The sequence below is a fragment of the Desmodus rotundus genome, chromosome 3 (genome assembly GCF_022682495.2).
Source record: "Desmodus rotundus isolate HL8 chromosome 3, HLdesRot8A.1, whole genome shotgun sequence".
NCBI lineage: Eukaryota > Metazoa > Chordata > Mammalia > Chiroptera > Phyllostomidae > Desmodus > Desmodus rotundus.
Window position 1 is genome coordinate 187,878,621 of NC_071389.1, and position 17,980 is coordinate 187,896,600.

Below are 17,980 nucleotides of genomic sequence, written 5' to 3' on the forward strand. Positions count from 1 at the left end.
GGGCGTGGGGGGCCGTAAACGCTGAACAGTTATGTATATCCATGTCTACAAAGACAAAACAAAGAGTTGACAACAAATGTGATAAAATGCAGTTCTTGAAAAAAGAGACGGTGCTTTCTGTGGTTTTCAGCACGTGCAGTCAGCTACTCGCCAGTAATGTTTTCCAGCAAACTCGGGGGCATGCAAGTCCATCTCTCCAGACTCCAGGGCCCAACATCCCCGTTCTTTGCCTGTCCAGCTTCTCCCTGAGGTCCTTCCAGATCCTGGTCTCAGCAGTGGTCTTCTCCCCAGGGGCCTTCCCTTCCAGCACGTTGGCACCACATGCTACTCTGTCCCTTCCTTTGGGGTGTTCACAAGTAAATACCCGAGGTGATCAGTGACTGTCGGCTCCATTTTGCAGGTTAAACAAACAAACAAATACAGCAGACACTGGTTTGTCTATTCTTTTATGTCTCATTCCCCCGTTCCCCTAGAAGGAGACCCTGAAACAAGATTCCGGTACAAGTAGCATGTTTGGGAGGTGACCCCGGACACACTAAGAAAGTGACAAAGAGGAGGTACGGGTGTGCTGGCAAGCCAGAGACCAGTGTGATGACCAGGGCCGGATGCCCTGGGGAACTCTGGAGTCCGTGTCGAGTACACCTCGGAGTTTTCTCACTAGAGGGGATGGGGAATCACAGTGTGGCAGGCAGAATAAAGGACCCCCCCAAAAAAATATATGTCCACATCCTCATCCCTTGGACCTAAGAATACATTACCTTACCTGGCAAGGGGGAATTAAAGTAGCAGATGGAATTAAGGTTGCTCATCAGCTGACCTTGACATAGAGAGGGTACCCTGGATTGTCCAGGTGGGCCCAGTGTAATCACAAGGGTTCTTGAACGTGGAGGAGGGAAGTAGAGGAAGAAGATGCAATGTTGGAGTGATGAGATGTGAGGAAGACTCCCCCAGCTCCTGCTGGCTTTGAAGACGGGAGGGACCAGGCACCAAGCAATGTGGGCAGCCTCTCTCTAGAAGCTGGAAAAGACAAGCAAACATATTTTTCCCTCCAGAAAGGAACATGACCCTGCCACCTTGATTTTAGGATAGGAAGTTTGGATTTCTGACCTCCAGAAACGTCAGACAATAAATCTGTGCTGTTTTAAGACACCAAGGTCGGAGTAATTTGTTATGGCGGCAACAGGAAACTAATACATGCAGTTATGGGCGGGGCAGTTGTCCGTTCCCTGGCACTTCCAGCCCCCAGTGCGCATTCAGGTGGCACAGGCTCCCTAGGAAGCATTCACAGGTTCCTGGGAGTCAGCTGGAATGCACAGGATGGGCACGGCCTAGAGAACGTAGGCGTGGTAGGGACAGTGTCAGCCAGAACCGTAGTCCTCCACAAAGGATAAATCCGGTGGCCTTTCTTCAACACCAGCTTGGTTTGGGATTTGAGGGAAACATCAAATTCAGTAGGTACTGCATTGATTCAAACTTTCTTGCAGAAAACCTGCACGTACACACAGACACCCCACGCTCACAAGTGTGCGCTCTCTAATAAGTTTTATCTGCAATAGCAGAGGTGTTGTCTCATTCTGGTAGCCTGCGGGGTCTTTGAAGGCAGACACTGTTGTACCTCTTTATCTCCAGCACCTTCCATAATGCTACCTGTGCGTGCAGTTGATGCTCATCCCACTTTTGTTGGCTAGATGAGCGAGTAAATGAAAGAATGAATGATGTAATTTGCTCCAGCCATGTTGACCTGACTCAAAACCACGGTTTTGAGAGGCAGCCTATAGAGCTCCAGCTTTGGACTCAGAGCAGGTCTCAGCCCCAAGGCTGCTAATTACCTTAAGTTTACAAGCACATTCTATGCCTGTGTCTTCATCTGCAAAAACAGAAATAATGTCTTCTTTAGGATAATTGTGAGGGTTTAATGAGGCAATCAGTGCACGATAAATGTTAGCAGTTATTAATATTGCCTATTATCCCCTAGTGGCCCGCAATCTCAGGACCTTATTCATCCAGCACCCCGTAAATGATTATTATTTCGTAAAAGTGTCAGCAAAGGCAAGTTTAAAAGAGATGTCGACAGTCTGTATAGTTTTAAGATTATACACAATATTAAAGGACATTAAAATATCAACTGTTTAGAAATTACATGTGTCCTAAATTGGCCCTTCCCTACCATAATACCGGAATTTAAATCCCATATTTTATATAAATATTGAAATTGAAAGGGAAAAGACAGCATCTAACATTGCTAACCTCCTAAGAAAGCCAAGTCCTTGCTTTGGGATGAAAATTTAGAAAGGAGAGTCCATGTTGCCCCCAAGAAACTGGTGTTGTCTGCCAATGAGCACAGATATATGTGGACATTTCCAAATATTTCTAAATGAAGTGGCATTTATTCATACTTATTTGTGCCACAGAGAAAGGACAAGTGAAAGGGAGAAAGATGGTATAGAAACCTAAATTGTTAAGAAATTTGGAAACCTAAACTGAGAGGAGAAAAAATTCCAAACCCTAGTTCCCAGTAGAGCTTCACGCAGTGATGGGAATGTCTGGTGTCTGGGCTGTCCCATGGTGCTCCAGGTCACCTGTGGCCACTGAGGGCCTGAAATGTGGCTGGTGCATTTGAAGAACTGATTTTAAATTTTCGTTCATTATACTCTATCGAAGGTTAAACAGCCACACGTGGCTAGTGGCTACCATGTGGGATTGCTCAGCTCTGCAACCGGCTTTGAAATCAGACTGGCTTGAGTTTGAAATCAGCTGCTGTGTGCCCTGGGGCAGACTATTCACCTCTCTCAGCCTTCCTCCTCTGCAAGATGGGAACAGTAACACCTGCCTCACAGCGCTGACACAGTAGCAAAGCTCTTAGCACCATGGCACAAGCACTCAACCAACAAAAGCAAGTATTAAGTGAGGACAAAAGCAATCCAACAGTAAGGTGAACATTTATCCACCTATGAATGAATGAATGAATGGATGGATGGATGGCTCAGCGATGGCTGGTCATTGCCCATTGGCAAGGACTGGGGAACCTGCAAACCTTTTCAGCTGGGCATCCACTGGGTGCCAGTGTTGTTTCATCCAGTGGGGAGTTAGTCCCTCAGAGGTGGCCATTCTGCCTGTAAGTAGGACAGCTCTATTAGCTGCAGTTTATTTTTAACACTGGCTTGAACCTGCTGCTGGAGCATTCTCCTACCCAACCGGTGATTAATTTAGACCTGAGTTAGAGCTGCATCTGCCAAGGGTTTTTACCTCTGCTGCCAAGGCCTTAGCCAACTCAGTGCCTCACTCCTGGCTGGGGCAGAAGGCAAAGCCCATTCTTCTGACATGACCCCCAGATCAGTCCCACAACCATGTCTTGTTACTAACAGTAGCTGGCGTTTGCTGAGCACCCACTGTGTGCCAGGCAGTGTGGGAAGATCCTCACAGCAACTCTTCAAGCTGGGTTTCTCAATTTACGGATGGAGATGCAGAGGGGTTTCTCGAGGTCATGCAGATTTTATAAGGACCAGAGCCAGGGTTTGACCCCAAGCGTCTGACGCCTAGACCTGGGTGCCCAAGCATTGTGCCACTCTGCCCTGGTGAGCATCCACCATTGACCGCTGACAGGTGATAGGGATCCAAAGAGGGGAGAGATTAGGTGCCCAGCCTCAAGGAGCTTGAAACACAGGTGACAATTCTGTCCCAGTGTGCACAGTACCATGGCTACCACAAAAATATGGGAGAGGGAGCAGCTCACTCTGCCAAGGGGCCCAGCACAGGGGCCTTTGCGCACTATCCCTCTGACACAAATGGCCATGGCGTTGACCACTCCAAAGTCACACACCCCAAGTTCCAAGTGTCTCTAGAGATTTGCAACAAATACCAAGGGCTCTTGAAATGACATCTGGGAATCCTTCTGCTGCTCATTTCTCCTTCTCAAGGACACTTTCTTGACAGAGGCTGGCAGCCCTGCAATACATGTCAGAAGTTCCCAAAAACTGCTAATCCAGTCTGAGGCTGCGCTAGAGGACAGGACCTGGGGAGAGGCTGGTGCCAGATTCTTGGGCTCAGACTACACAGCCTGAGGGGAAGCTCAGCAACAGGGACAGCTGTTGCAGTGAGCTGGGAATCAGGAGCAGGGGCTGGGTCACATTCAGCTCCCCCGTCTGCCCCCTCGCCCTCTTCCGTGGACCACGTGACAACACTCAGATCACACCGGGTCATTGTAGCTGTTCGGGTCCGGCTTCTGCACTGCCCAGTGAGCTCCTTAAATTAAGATATTGTGAATTACTCGTGTTTGTATTCCCCATGCCTAATACAGTGCCTGCCACTAGGTAGGAGCAGAGTAGATATTTTTTAATTGAATTGAATTGAGTCTTCTCTGCTGAGCTCCTAGTGCACCCCCTCCTCACCCCAGTTACCTCCATGACCAATTTCACTTCCCTCAGGAACTCATCTCTTCCGAAAGCTACAGCCATCGGTGGATGTCAAAGTGCTCTGCTAAAACAGAAGTGGTGGCAAATTGGTTTTTGAAGAAAAAATGACAAACGCAGATCTGATTGAATTTTTCACTCATTTGAATGAGTTCTTGAGCTAGTCACCTCCTATTTTTCATATGTATTTTCATACTGATAAATGAATGAATGAATGAATGAATGAACGATCCCTACCTCACAGGGCGCTGTCAGCATTACATGAGATAATACATGTAAAGCCTGTGGCAGAATGCTTGGTAGATAATAAGTACTCAACAGAAACAGGTGCAGGGCCAGTTCGAGGGTGAGGCAAGTGAGGGGTATGTCTGACATGCAGAACTTAAGGGGACATCAAAACCTCAATAACCAAGAGAAATCATTTTATTAGTTATCTAGGGCTGGTGTGACAAAGCACCATACCACAAACTGGGTGGCTTAAAAAATAGGAATTTATGGTCTCAGAAATCCAAAATCAACATGTTAGCAGGCCAGTCCCCTTTCAAAGCCTCCAGCAGAAGACCCTTCCTGGCTACATCCAGCTTCTGGTGGCAGCAGGCATTCCTTGGCTTGTGGCAGCAGCACCCCAGTCATTGCTGCTGTTTTCACTTGGCTTTCTCATTCCTGAAATGCCCTGTCACTGGGCTGAAAATTCACCTAGCTCAAATTGTGAAACATGGCATAGTTATTCTCTGCCCTTCTGAATTTCTCTTTTGACTCACATTGTCTCATCATCCAGGAAGTAGGATTTATTCCCCCAGATTCCTGTTACCAACAGTGATGGCATCAGTGGTAGCGTTTTTCTCTTAAACCTGACAGGTATACATAAGACATCCAGGTTAATCTTTTGTTGAGCTGTCCAAGAATGACATAACTAGTTTCAAAGTAGAGAAAGGAACTCCAGTGCTTGTGATATGCTAAGTATGCCTTATATACACTATCTCATTTAATTTGATAGAAATCTCATGATGTAGGTGTCATTATCTACATGTTATATGTAAATACATGGAAGCTATTAAAAGAAACTGAAGTCAAGGTTCAAGCCAAGGTCTCGAGCACTTCAAACCCATAGTTCTCCCTGCCTCATCATGCAGATGCTCCATAAACGCTATCTGAAAACATTATCCATCCCGGTACTGAAAAATCCCCATTTTCCATCTGCAGTGTGCACCTGTGTGCATGGAGTGTGCAGCAGCGGAGTACACGGCAATGGGACCTGTGAGTGCTACTCTGCATACACCGGCCCCAGCTGTGACACGCGTAAGTACTGCCAATTTCCTCAATGCCACACCAGGTCAAAGGGGCACAGACATACCCATTTCAGACAGTGCAGGCCTGGCCACAGCCCAGGGGCGTGCTGTTCTGCACACCCCCTCCTCAGCCCTGCACCCACCAAGGGCTTCACAGGACTGGCCACCTGGGGAGCTGGCCACCTTACCTTCATCCCACACGGCTGGCCCCTGAAGCCACCCCAGCCCCAGTCACACACAGAAGTCCACTGCACTTCTGAGAGAGTGTCTGTTAGCTCCTGGTCCCAGCAGCTTCCCCAGACACCAAGTGAGTCCTGACTCTTAGCACCTCCCTGTGGATGACCTTCCCTAAAGGGAAGGTCTCCGGCAACTCTTGCCATGAAGGCATCTTAGCACCTCCTCCCCCATCCAGTGGCCATGGCAATGCCCTTTCCAGGGGCATCTGGACCTCAGTCCTGGACAGAGGAGGGCCTACCTTGGGTGCTTACCTCAACCCAAGGGGAGTGGTTGCTGCCTATATTTCTGCTATTCCTTTATTCTTTAGAGTTCTTTCAACTCTCACAAGGAATTCCCCATTATTTTAATTCTCTGGTTGTAATTCTTTACACTACAGTTTGCCCTGTTCATATTATTATGTGTTTTGTGTCTCCCGCCTGGGCCCTAATACATTGCCTATTTAAAAACAACAACAACAAAAAAAACCCTCAGGTCCCCTAAGATCAGAGCTCCTGTCCTATAATGAAACCCCCTGCATGTTCAGTCTCCATCTGGGCCTCTCTGCGTGGCCCCATGAGAACTGGGGCTTGGAAGGCCTGGAGCAATAATGCTGACACCCTGACTACTGCTGTTTACACAAGTAATAAGCTGCCCTTCATCTCTGACCCAGGAGTCTCACATCTTCTACCAGCACCCACGAAACTGAATCCGCCCAGCTGGTTAGCTTTGCATGTTGGTCGTTGTGTCAAACTCTTTATACTTTTTAACAACCATCTACGTTCATCAATATTGTAAAATACTATGCAGTTATTAGAGGTTAAAGTATACCCTCAAAGACCTCCATAGTATATTGCTGAATTAAAAAACAAGTTTCTAAATATTTAACAGGATTCTACTTTGTTTTAAATATCATATAAATAAATGTATTGGTTGTTGACATTGGTTATGTTAGGAATGGGGTGGGGTAGTGAGAATAGGAAGACAGTTGAGTGTCACTTTATGCTTTCTGCTTTTTTGGAATTATTACAACAAATCCGTGTTACCTTTTTAATAATAGGAAGTGTTGCATTTGTTGAGTTTTTTAGAACTGGGTATTCTACTGATGCAGTTACCTCAACAACCTCCCTTTGCAGCCATCCCTGAATGTGCAGCCTTGCTCTGCCCAGAAAATTCCAGATGCTCGTTTTCCAGCGAAGATGAAAGGAGACTAGAATGCAAATGCCTTCCCAATTACAAAGGCGATGGCAAACACTGCGAGCGTGAGTAGAGTGTAGATCCTGCTAGTGTATTAGTTGAGATGTTCAGGTTACTCAGCAGAAAAAAACCCTCACGACCTCCCTCATTTTAGTGCAATGACCACTTCTATTTCTCTCTCGGTCAATGAATGAAATACATAAACAGTTCTAAGCAAAATTCTCATCATGAAACTGGAGCCAGACTGCCTGGGTTCAAACCCCAGATCTGCCTATTACTGACTACTTAACCTTGGTTAAATTCTTTAACCTGCCTGTGCCCCCATTTTCCTATCTAACAAATGGGGATAATAATGGTACTTACAGACGGTTGTAAGGATTGACTGAGTTAACATATGACAAATGCTTAGAACAGAGCGCGGTACATCCTATAAATTCCCTAAGCCTCAATGCTTTCTTTCATGCTCTTTTATATTTAAATTTGCATGTCACATGGCATAATAATATATCAACACAATATTTATAGTTATAATCTCTGATGGTCATATGTAAATCTGTTTAGTAGGTGGGGTGATCTGGTGGGGTAGGGTGAAATGTTTCTTACTCCTGCTTTTAAAATTGTCGGACTGCCTGTGCAACTTTGATGAGCCATGATGGGCAGTGCCTTCACCGTTCAGTGTTCCTTCTCCATCCCGGGGGTGGTAACTGCCTCTTGCCTTGTCATTGCCTCTCAAGCCATCGATCCATGCTTACAAAATGTCTGCCACCGTCATGCTCATTGCACGTACCTGGGACCAAACCAGCACCGTTGTACATGCCAAGAAGGCTACCACGGGGATGGCCAAGTGTGCTTACCAGTTGACCCCTGCCAAACGAACTTTGGAAACTGCCCTACAAAGTCTACGGTGTGCAAATATGACGGGCCTGGACAGGTGAGCTACTGCTGCACGGAACTGATGCGAATAGAAGTAGGACAACCCATAGAAGGTAAAACAAGCCACAGGGGTAATTGTCTTCTGGGCCTTCCCAATGCTCCCTTTCAACGCCCAGCTGGGCTTCCTCTCCAGACAGACCTGCACATGCTCAGGGATGACTGCAGCACGTCCCTTCCCCCAGGGAACCTTTACACTCACTTTCCAAGCTCCCCAGTCGAAACCTAACTGTCCAACATTCTCTTCTATCCTAGTCCTATAGGGTGATCGACAAATACATACACAATTCAAATTAGATTAACAAATGAACTGTTAACCAAGTCTTGAGTGACTGTGTAAGTGACTTTCACCAGCCAGTCACTAGTCACTAGTGGGTTTTTTTTCCCCAAAAATACTCTGTGCCAAAGGGATGAACACTGATAAAATGCCAGGCAGCACTGGCAGAGAGTACAGGGAGCAGTGAGGATATTCTGGGGTGAGACCCTGACCCTCAAAATCACGTCACGACCATGACTGGTAAAATTCAGCCTGGTCAGGAGACCTTTGCTGAGGAGTCCAGTTAAAAGAACCCTTTTCCTAATATCTCATTCATCTGTCAAACATGTAGGGGTGCCTACTGAACCCAGAACTGCACATTGAGTGTTTAGCAGAGGAAATCCGTCCACACCCAAGGCTGTTGCTGCCTGGGTAGGAGGAAAGGCTTCTGTGCCTGACCCAGACACAGTGATGGGTCCCTGGCTGTCTGATCAGCACCCCACAGGAGCACTCCTGGCATTCCCTGCACAGAATCCACCCAATCTTATCTCGTAGGAAAAAGAATATAACACACAACATTTCTGCTATCAATTTCTGAGGCAGATTTGCAAGAAATTTAGAGGGCCAAACCGTATCCTCTAAACAAGGTCCCCTGTGGGCAAAGTCATGTTACACCCCGAACCGAGGTCCCAGGACCTTGGGAGTGAGGTTAAAAATATATTTTGTCTCTTAAGATATGTCTCCCAAGGCAGACTTTCCATTGCTCACACAGAAGCAGTGCATTCATTATTTTCATTATTCCAGAGCAGGGGTCCTCAGCCTCGGTATTGACATTTTGGACCAGATATATTATTCTTTGTTGGGGGGTTGCTGTCCTGAGCATTGTTGGATGTTTGGGAGCATCTCTGACCTCCAGTGACACCACCCCCAACCCGTTGTGAAAATCAAAAATCTCCAGACATAGCCCAATGCCATTGAGTTTAGTGGCTGAAAACCAGTATTCTAGAGCAATAATACTTCCCATCTGACCCCCACTCTCTACTCAGCTGTGGACAATCTAAAATTGGGAATTATGGTGCCAGTGAGGCCCAGGGTCTGCAAACGAGAAAACTGAAGGGTAAACTACCAACAAGTGTATGAGTTTCCAAACAGACAAGGCACAGAGAGAGGGTTTCCAATCCTACACACTTTGACAAAGGTCTGGCTTCAGCCCACGCTCTGGACCTCCCCTCAGGTAGTTTTTATGGCAGTATAAAGACGTGAGCGTAAGAAGAGAGTCAGCTTCAGTGACTGACTAGAACCCTCTTTGTTTTTTCTCCTGTCCACTGTAGTCTCACTGTGAGTGTAAAGAACATTACCACGACTTTGTACCTGGCCTGGGGTGCAGTATGACCGACCTCTGTGCATCTAAGAACCCCTGTCACAGGAAAGCAAACTGCTCCACCATCGCACCAGGTCAAACCAGGTAAGTCTTTGCAGTTCCACCACCTTCTTTCCAAGTGGTGACAGCGGTGGCCAATCAGTGCCGTTTCTCTAAGGAAGAAAATGTGTCTTATTCTGCGCATGTCCACCCTACCCCTACACAGCACAACGCAAAAAGCACAGTAGGTACTCCATGAATCTTTGTTTAATTGATGAATCATTCAAAAAGTGTTTCCTTTCCAATGACCATTAGAAAGGTCTGAAATACTGATGTGGCTGCTAATCTGGTAGGAGGTGGTCAGAGGGTGCGAGAAGGAAGCCGCTGTCACTGGGAAAATGAATGTCTGTCGCGATTACAGGAGTTTGGCCTCTAATGTATATGCCTGTTTCCTCATCCGTGAAATATTTCTTGTTAGTGGTGCCAAACAAAAGCAGGGAATGCGAATAAACACTAATGGGGTTTCCTGGACTCCAGGACTTAAAAGGAGGGGTTTACTGTGAGTAAAAATATTTGCGTGAAAATTCCTGAGGCAGAGGCAGCTGGCGAGGTGGGAAGGAGGAGGTATTTGAAGTCTAAAGACCTGGGTTTGAGTCTCTGCACTGGTATCTTTCAGCCGTATGACCTGGGGGAAGTGACACCATCTCTCTGGCCTTAGTTTCTCTATGTATGACATGAGCACAGTGATGTCTACTTCATAAGGTTGTTGTGAAGATGACAGGAGAGAATGTTCTGGAAACTACCGTACAGCTCTGTCTCGTGTTGTTATTCGTGGGTGAACTGAGGCTAGAACCCAAGTCTTTCCCAGGCCAAGGCTTCCATCTTGGTGCCACTTTCAGTTCTTATTGTCATCAGCATCTGAGAAGGACTCAGATGCCATGTGAGCTCAACATCATATGGGACTGTAGCGTTTCTGTGGTTCCGACCCCCTTCTACTTCCTCTCATGGTTGGGGTTTGAATGTGCACATTTGTCCAGATAGGTTCTGTGGTCATCATATCCTGTCTACGCAGATAAGTAAATCCACACCCGCCGTGGATAAAGTGGAAAGAACTGGGTATCAGAACATCTGGGTTCAAATCACAGCTCTGCCACATACCTTAACCTCTCTGAACGAGGAATACAGTGAGGCTGTCATGAGATTGCGTTCGTCCATCTCTGAGCAGAACCTGGCACATGGAAACCATTCCACATGTGTGTGTACACACAAACACACCCCATCTGTGTGTATGGTCACGTATGCACCCAACATGCATAGTATACAGGCACATCCGCTTTTTTAACACAGATTCCGGTAACACTGACAACCAAACAAGCCAACTTACACACCTTCAACCACCCTCTGAGGAAGCTTGAGTAGAATACTCTAAGCACTTTCTTTCTTTTGTGTTTGAGAAGATAAAATCGGGGGGAAAAAACCTAGTGAACATTAGAATAGTATAAATGGCATTAAAACTTCTGTTTAGAATGTCAGTGGAACTAACAAGGGATGTTAGGGGTATGTGTGTCACTTACAAACCTCCTTAACCCTCCCTGCCCCCTCCCCAATAATGGCCTGTCTTCAGCAGGAAAGAAGCTTGGGTTAAAGCCTGGCTAAGTAACTTGGATAAAACATCAGGCCATCAGCAATTCAGGTAATTTAGTTCACCTCAGAGAAAGATCTACTTTGTTTATGTGTCCTCAATATGGTAATCAGTTTCTGCAGAATATTCAAAATCACACTGTATTAGCACCAAAGAACACCCAATAAAGACGAATGGGCTCAATGGAGACTCCACTATTCACCTGTGGGGTGACCTCAGCAAGTCACGTGCATTCTGACCCACGGTTATGGGTGGTTTTGTTTCTTTCTTTATTTATTTATTTTGGGGGGAACCTAAAACTCTCACAATTCTCTTTTTTTAATTTTCAATTATGGTTTACATTCAATATTATTTTATATTAGTTTCAGGTGTACAGCACAGTGGTTAGACAGTCATATGCTTTACAAAGTGATCCCCCCAATATCTCCACTACCCACCTGGCCCCACACATAGTTATGACAATGTTGTTGACTCTATTTCCTACGCTGTGCTTTACGTCCCCTTGACTATTTCGTAACTAGCATCAATCCCTTCACCTTTTTCACCCAGCCCCACGACCCCCGCCCCCTTGGCAACCATTGGTCTGTTCTCTGTTTCTACGAGTCTGTTCCTGTGTTATTTGTTTATTTATATTGGTCTTTAGATTTCACATATAAGTAAAATCATATGGTATTTGTCTTTCTCTGACTGGCTTATTTTACTTAGTGTAATACCCTCTAGGCCCATCCATGCTGTCACAAATAGCAAGATTTCATTCCTTTCTTGGCCAAGTGATCTTCCATTGTATCTATGTACTATGGCTTTTGTATCCACTTGTCTATTGGGCCGCTTCCATGTGTTGGCAATTGTAAGTAACGCTGCAATGAACATAGGGGTGGCTGTGTTCTTTCAAATTAGTGTTTTGGGTTTCTTTGGATATATACCCAGAAGTCGAATCACTGAATCATAAGACAGTACTATTTTTAATTTTTTGAGGACCCTCCACCCTGTTTTCCATAGTAGCTGAACCTACCAACATTGGTAGAAATCTGCATTCCTACCAACAGGGCACACGGGTTTAAAAACATGAGGGGGTGTTTTTAAAGCTTTAAGACAGCAGTAGACCTTTACACCTAAAAAGGAACCAATTTATAAAGAAGGCAATGCTGTGAATGTGCCGTAGCCCAACTGAGAACATTTAAGTCAGAAAGTGATCTCATGAAGTCTCAGATTTTGGACCGAGATTTTAAATAAAAATTTAAAAATATTTATGTCTCATACATTCCATTCCACACTGAGGCCATTAAAATATCATTCTTAGAAAAAACAAGTCAAGTCATTTTACACAAAACAGATTATTGGCCTCATAACAACTTAGGGAACTTTTAGAGAGAAACAGACTTAATGGTTTGTAAAGGTTACTTGTCCAACTATTAACAGTTGTCATCAAATGAAACTTACGTAATTTAGAGCACGATTGATTTTTGACAATGACTCTTGTATCACTTCCGATCCCGCCCTTGGCCTTCTTAAATTCACCATCTTGTGGCACAGTACCTGCAGAAAAAGTTGATGTTTAAGTAGGAATCTGTTATTTGATTGTATTAAATAGACTACCATCCCATGGCTGGATCCACCTTAGTGATGTGCTATAACAAGGTCTCTCAACCTCAGCGTTGTTGACCTTTGGGGCTGGGTAACTCTCTGTAGTAGGTGCTGTCCTGTGCATTGTAGGGTGTATAGCAGCATCCCTGACCTCTACTTACTATTGAGAGTTGCCACTAGCACCTTCTCTGTAGTTGCAACAACCAAAAATGTCTCCAGACATTGCCAAATGTCCCCTGGGGGGCAAAATTGCTCCTGGTTGAGAGTGGCTGCTCTATAAAAACTTTGAAAACTCAGTCACTAAATTTGTCTTGCTGGGAAACTCTTAGGTATCCTTCTGGAATTATCTAGAATCCTGGGGTTACAACAGTGAATAAATACATACATAGCCCTTGCTCTCACTCTCTTCTCAAATTAGATGGGGTCGAATAACCACACGGTTAGGATAGAATTGCAATGGCCCTGGTGGCACAGAGAAGAGCTATATGGTACCATGAGAGTACACACTAGGGGGGGCCTGATCCACATGGGGGAGTAGGAAGTGGATGGACAATCTGGGAATACTTCCCTAAGGAAGGGAGAGTTGAGCAGAGATCTCGGCTAGGAAGGAAGTAGAAGGGAAGAGTCTTCTAAGGAGATCAACAGCTCTGGATCTTTACTTGAGGCTGACATCAGTAGTTTATTCTGATTCACTGGCTCTATGGTGGGGCTCTATGATGCAGACTCCAACCAGTGGGGTCCCTGTACTGTGGCTGTGATGAACAAATTCACAGGGACTACAGAAGTCCTGTGGAGAAGAAGGATGGCATGGCCACTCTCTAAGTGAGAGAGGGCCCTGACCCCTGCCTGGACAGGCTTTTATTGCTTTTCTGGGCATATTACATCAAGGATGGTCCTCATTTACTATGCACAGGTTTGCTTTAGGTGATTACCTTTTACAGATAACAAAGGAAAGAATGTTGCTGATTACTTCAAAGAAAAGGATGTTGCAAATACAAGGGGAAAAGCAGTGGAACTGGTTACACTCTGTCCTTGAGAGGATTAGCACAGACTTTAGGAAGTTACTTTAAAGATATGCAGTAAAGATTTGCTGCTTCAATTCAGGGTGAGGGAGTTTTAGCAAAAGCAAGTCTCAAGCAGCCTAGGTGCAATGCAGGCCTGGTTCCACATGGGAAAGCGGGAGCTGTGGGCCTGGCTCCTGTGTGCCGCCTCGCGCCTGTAAGTTTCCCGAACCAGGGCTGAGCTGCATTTGTCATACCGCATGGATCGGTTCCTTATAGCTCTAGACTCTGCATTCATAGTAAGCGCTCCAAGTGATTCTGATGTACATGGTCTCTTGACCACACTATGAAAAATACTGGGAAAGTATACAAAGATATCTAGTGTTTATAGATAGACATAATTTATTAAATATCTATTTCTTGTGGGCTGACCCTATGTCAGGCACTGCCCTAGGGGGGCTCACCTGTGTAGCGACTCTCCTCTCCTGGCCTCCATCCCTGGCCAACCCTGGGCATCGCTCTCCCCATCGCTGCAGACAAGGATGCAGACAAAGGAGCTGTTCTGCAGAATCTCACCACTCAATGGCTCTGAGACCCTGAGAATGTGTTTTTACCCTCTCTGTAGATGCACTTGCCAGAAAGGTTACGTGGGCGATGGCTCAACGTGTTACGGAAACATCATGGAAAGACTCAGAGAATTAAACACTGAACCTGGAGGAAAATGGCAAGGAAGTCTGACTTCTTTCATCTCGCTCCTGGGTACGCATCCACGGGTGTAGATTCCACATAAAGGGCAGCCCTCTTTCAGGCAACAGCAACTGCAAGACACAATCATTCAAAAAAGGCTGAGCAGGCTAGGCAAGGCTGTGAATGGGGATCAGCCCTTCAAGGAAGGGCCATGCAGGTGGGAAGGAAAGGCCAGGCAGCTGTTTCCAAAGGGAGAGAGGAGCTAGTGCCGGGAGACCTAGCAACGCCACAGTTAAGAGACAGGGAGCTGGGTCACCACAGGTTACCAGGTCTGCAACAACATTGAGACAGGGCAGCTACTGATATGAATAGGGAGACCATCCTCTTTCCCTTGACCTTATGGGCCCTTCGGGTATGAAACGAGGTTGGCAGGTAATACTGGGAATAAAGAGTGACTAAGGCCGTGAGGCAGCATCTATGTTCCTCAGCGGAGGTGCTGTTTGAATTTTGGGAATAGTCTTGACTGTGTGTGACCATCTCAAAGATTGCTGGATATTTAGCATCATTGGCACCCACCCACTAATTGTCTGTAGTGACACATTCTCCACTAGCCCCCTCAGGGAGGGTGACAGCCCCAAATACCCTCCTGCATTTCCAAATGCCCTCTAGGTCATTAAGAATCAAATATGATAGCTGATTGCAGCCTTAGACAACGCTGTCAATAAAACACAAATATGGCCAATAAACAGAAAATAAAACACACTCAACCAATCAACGGAAGCCTTAAAATATAAGTATCTTGAATTTTCCAGTCACCAAAAATGATTTCCAGAAAGAGCAAAGAGAGAAATGTCCTGCATGGGTCCTTGCATAATCTGAACGTGGGCCCTGCATAAACGCCCTGTCCCTTCCAGGGCATCCTAAGCGGGTTCAAGCATTACTGGCCTGCCTCAGGGCTCCAGGGCAATGTTCCAGGCTCCTCACAGCCTTCAAAGGACTCTGGAAGGAGCAGATGAGAGCAGATTGGAATGACAGTGTTCTTTGCAGGCTGGGCCCTCGAATATTTCCCCGGACAGAGTTCAGTAGCCCTCTCTCCCGCCTGTTTGTAAAGTGCTGGTACACGCTTTGCCTCCTGTGTGAGAGCACAGCTTCCCCAGCGGCATGGAGACACGACCAGCCACGGGCCTTGCAGGGCCCCCGCAGAATGAAAAGGCAGAGTCCTTGGATTAAAAAAAAATTAACCTTTTCAAAATGGCAAGAGCAGAGCAATAACCAAGCATGGGGCTTTTCTGAGCTGGCTCCGGATGGGACAAGGGCGTTACTCACTGAAATGGTGACAGCTCAGAGAGTCCGGCACAGGGTCAGGGACCTGCTGGCTGGGACTGTCTGAGGGCTTGGTCACATGGCCCCCACAGAACCTCTCATTTCATCCCATGGTGTCCTTCAAGCCAAAACTGTGGCTGCAGAGGAAATCACACCGTTATGAGGAAACTTTTGGGGCCGTACATTGGTAAACAGCTTCCCCGTCTACAAAGGGCCCACATGTGACACTTAGGACACAGGAGCCCTGAGTCAAGGGCGCACATGGACCACAAGGACCATTGCCTGACTGTGCTCTGCCTGTGCCACTGACCCACTGTGTTTTCTTTGTGTGTTTCGACCGCTAAGGCAAAGCCTACGCCTGGCCACTCAGTAACCTGGGACCCTTCACCGTGCTGTTGACGACAGACAAGGGGCTGAAAGGACTCAACGTAAGTACTTAAGAGAAACCTACACCGAGAGACTGATGCAAAAATAATAATAACAAAAAAAATCTTAGTAGGCACTACCTGCTTTTACATGAAGCAAGAAGCCCCCATTAAAATCAAACCTACTGATGACCAGGAGGGTGATGGTTTGGTAAACTTCTTTTAGTGAAACATAACACCCTGACAGAAAGTATGCCGAGGGCGAGTGCACCGCTCAACAAGTTGTCACAAAGTGAATGTGCTTGTGTGTCCAGGAAGGCCATTACCAGCTCCCATCAAGACCCTGAAAGCCCCTTCCAGGTATTATCCCTTCAAGGGCAATCACAGAGGGTTCTAGGCTACAGTCATGGGGTAAATAGGATTTGCATAGTGCAAAGCTGCTCACTTCCTACAGGAAGAATTAAATTAATGCATTAGCTAGGTATTTTTTTCTTTAAAATCCTAAGTGGTCACAGAGATGGAAACTAGAAAATTGTCATCTCCCATGTGTGCAGCTGTCATCTGAGACAATGTCATCCCCTGGGAGTGAAACTCATAGTGCCTGGGGTCCCATCACGATGGTGTCAAAGAGTTAGATTTGGTTTAATGTACATAATGGACACACTGATTTGTATAAAACTGGTTTATCTTACTGTACGATGCTTTGTGATCATTGTTGCTGCATTGAAGAAAAACCCGGTAAGTTCCAGATCCATCGGCCCTAATACGCCAGCATATTTAATCTGCCTGAGATGAATCTGTCATTAACCTTCAGAGGTGCCCTCCCTTCTCTCCTGTTGGGGAGAACTGGTAAAGACTGCACGCCTCTGGGCGGGCACTTCGCGTGTGGTCTCTTGTTTAATAAACAGATTCAGTTACAGAAAGTTAATTTTTTAAAAATCTGTGTTTGTTGATTGTTGATGATATCCTAAAAAAATGTAGATTTGGTCCAATGGATTCCAAAAATCTTAATATTACTGTTCAAAAGCTCCATTGGTCCACTCTGCCTGCTCCTTTCACCTAACTTTATATTTCATTTTCATCTGCTTCCTGAGCACAAGATGATTCCTCGGTGCCCGCCCCGCTCCGTGTTCTTCCTGGACCAGATGCTGTGCTCTCTCCACTGTGTCAGTTTCCAGGCTAGAGCACCTCCCTGGTTGGAGAGTATAATCTGCATCACCTTTCACTCTCCAGCTTTCCGCTCCCTTTAAGGCCTGGCCAGTGCAGCTGTGCACAGGGAAAGGCGCCTGTATCTGTAATCCGAGTGAGAGCGCAATGACTTTGATGTCTGTGATGAACAAGTCAATGTATGAATCATAAACCTCACCTGTTCCTTCCGACAATGGAGATGACTAAAGGAAAGGGCTCTCTTTTTTTGGTGAAGGGGCTTTTGGTGGATAATAAGGCTACTCAGTACTTCGTGAAACTCCACATAATTGCTGGACAGATGAGCACCGAGAGTATGAATAACACAGACACATTCTACACTTTGACGGGAAGGCCGGGAGAAATCCTCAGTGGTGATAAGGTAAGGGTTTCTCTAATGTCCACTCCCAGAACAGAACTGTCCACTGAGTCAGCACCCACAGCTGGCTCTCCCTGTTTGTCAAAGAACTTCCCTGCATAGGAAGAAGTGGGGAGCAACACCAGAAAGGGTCATGTAGGAGAGTGGCAGACTGTTATAA

The 17,980-nt window shown here is 46.1% G+C and overlaps 1 protein-coding gene across 2 annotated transcripts in view; it reads left to right on the top strand.

Moving 5' to 3' along the window:
• Positions 1-17,980, top strand: part of STAB2 (stabilin 2) — a 123,727-nt gene that overhangs the window by 14,378 nt on the left and 91,369 nt on the right. For both annotated transcript variants that reach the window (XM_053921971.1, XM_053921972.1), the window contains exons 6-12: positions 5,613-5,708; positions 7,048-7,173; positions 7,843-8,039; positions 9,626-9,759; positions 14,507-14,640; positions 16,237-16,319; positions 17,680-17,823. In XM_053921971.1, the coding sequence (XP_053777946.1) occupies positions 5,613-5,708; positions 7,048-7,173; positions 7,843-8,039; positions 9,626-9,759; positions 14,507-14,640; positions 16,237-16,319; positions 17,680-17,823 (914 nt within the window). The remainder of the gene's footprint in view (positions 1-5,612; positions 5,709-7,047; positions 7,174-7,842; positions 8,040-9,625; positions 9,760-14,506; positions 14,641-16,236; positions 16,320-17,679; positions 17,824-17,980) is intronic.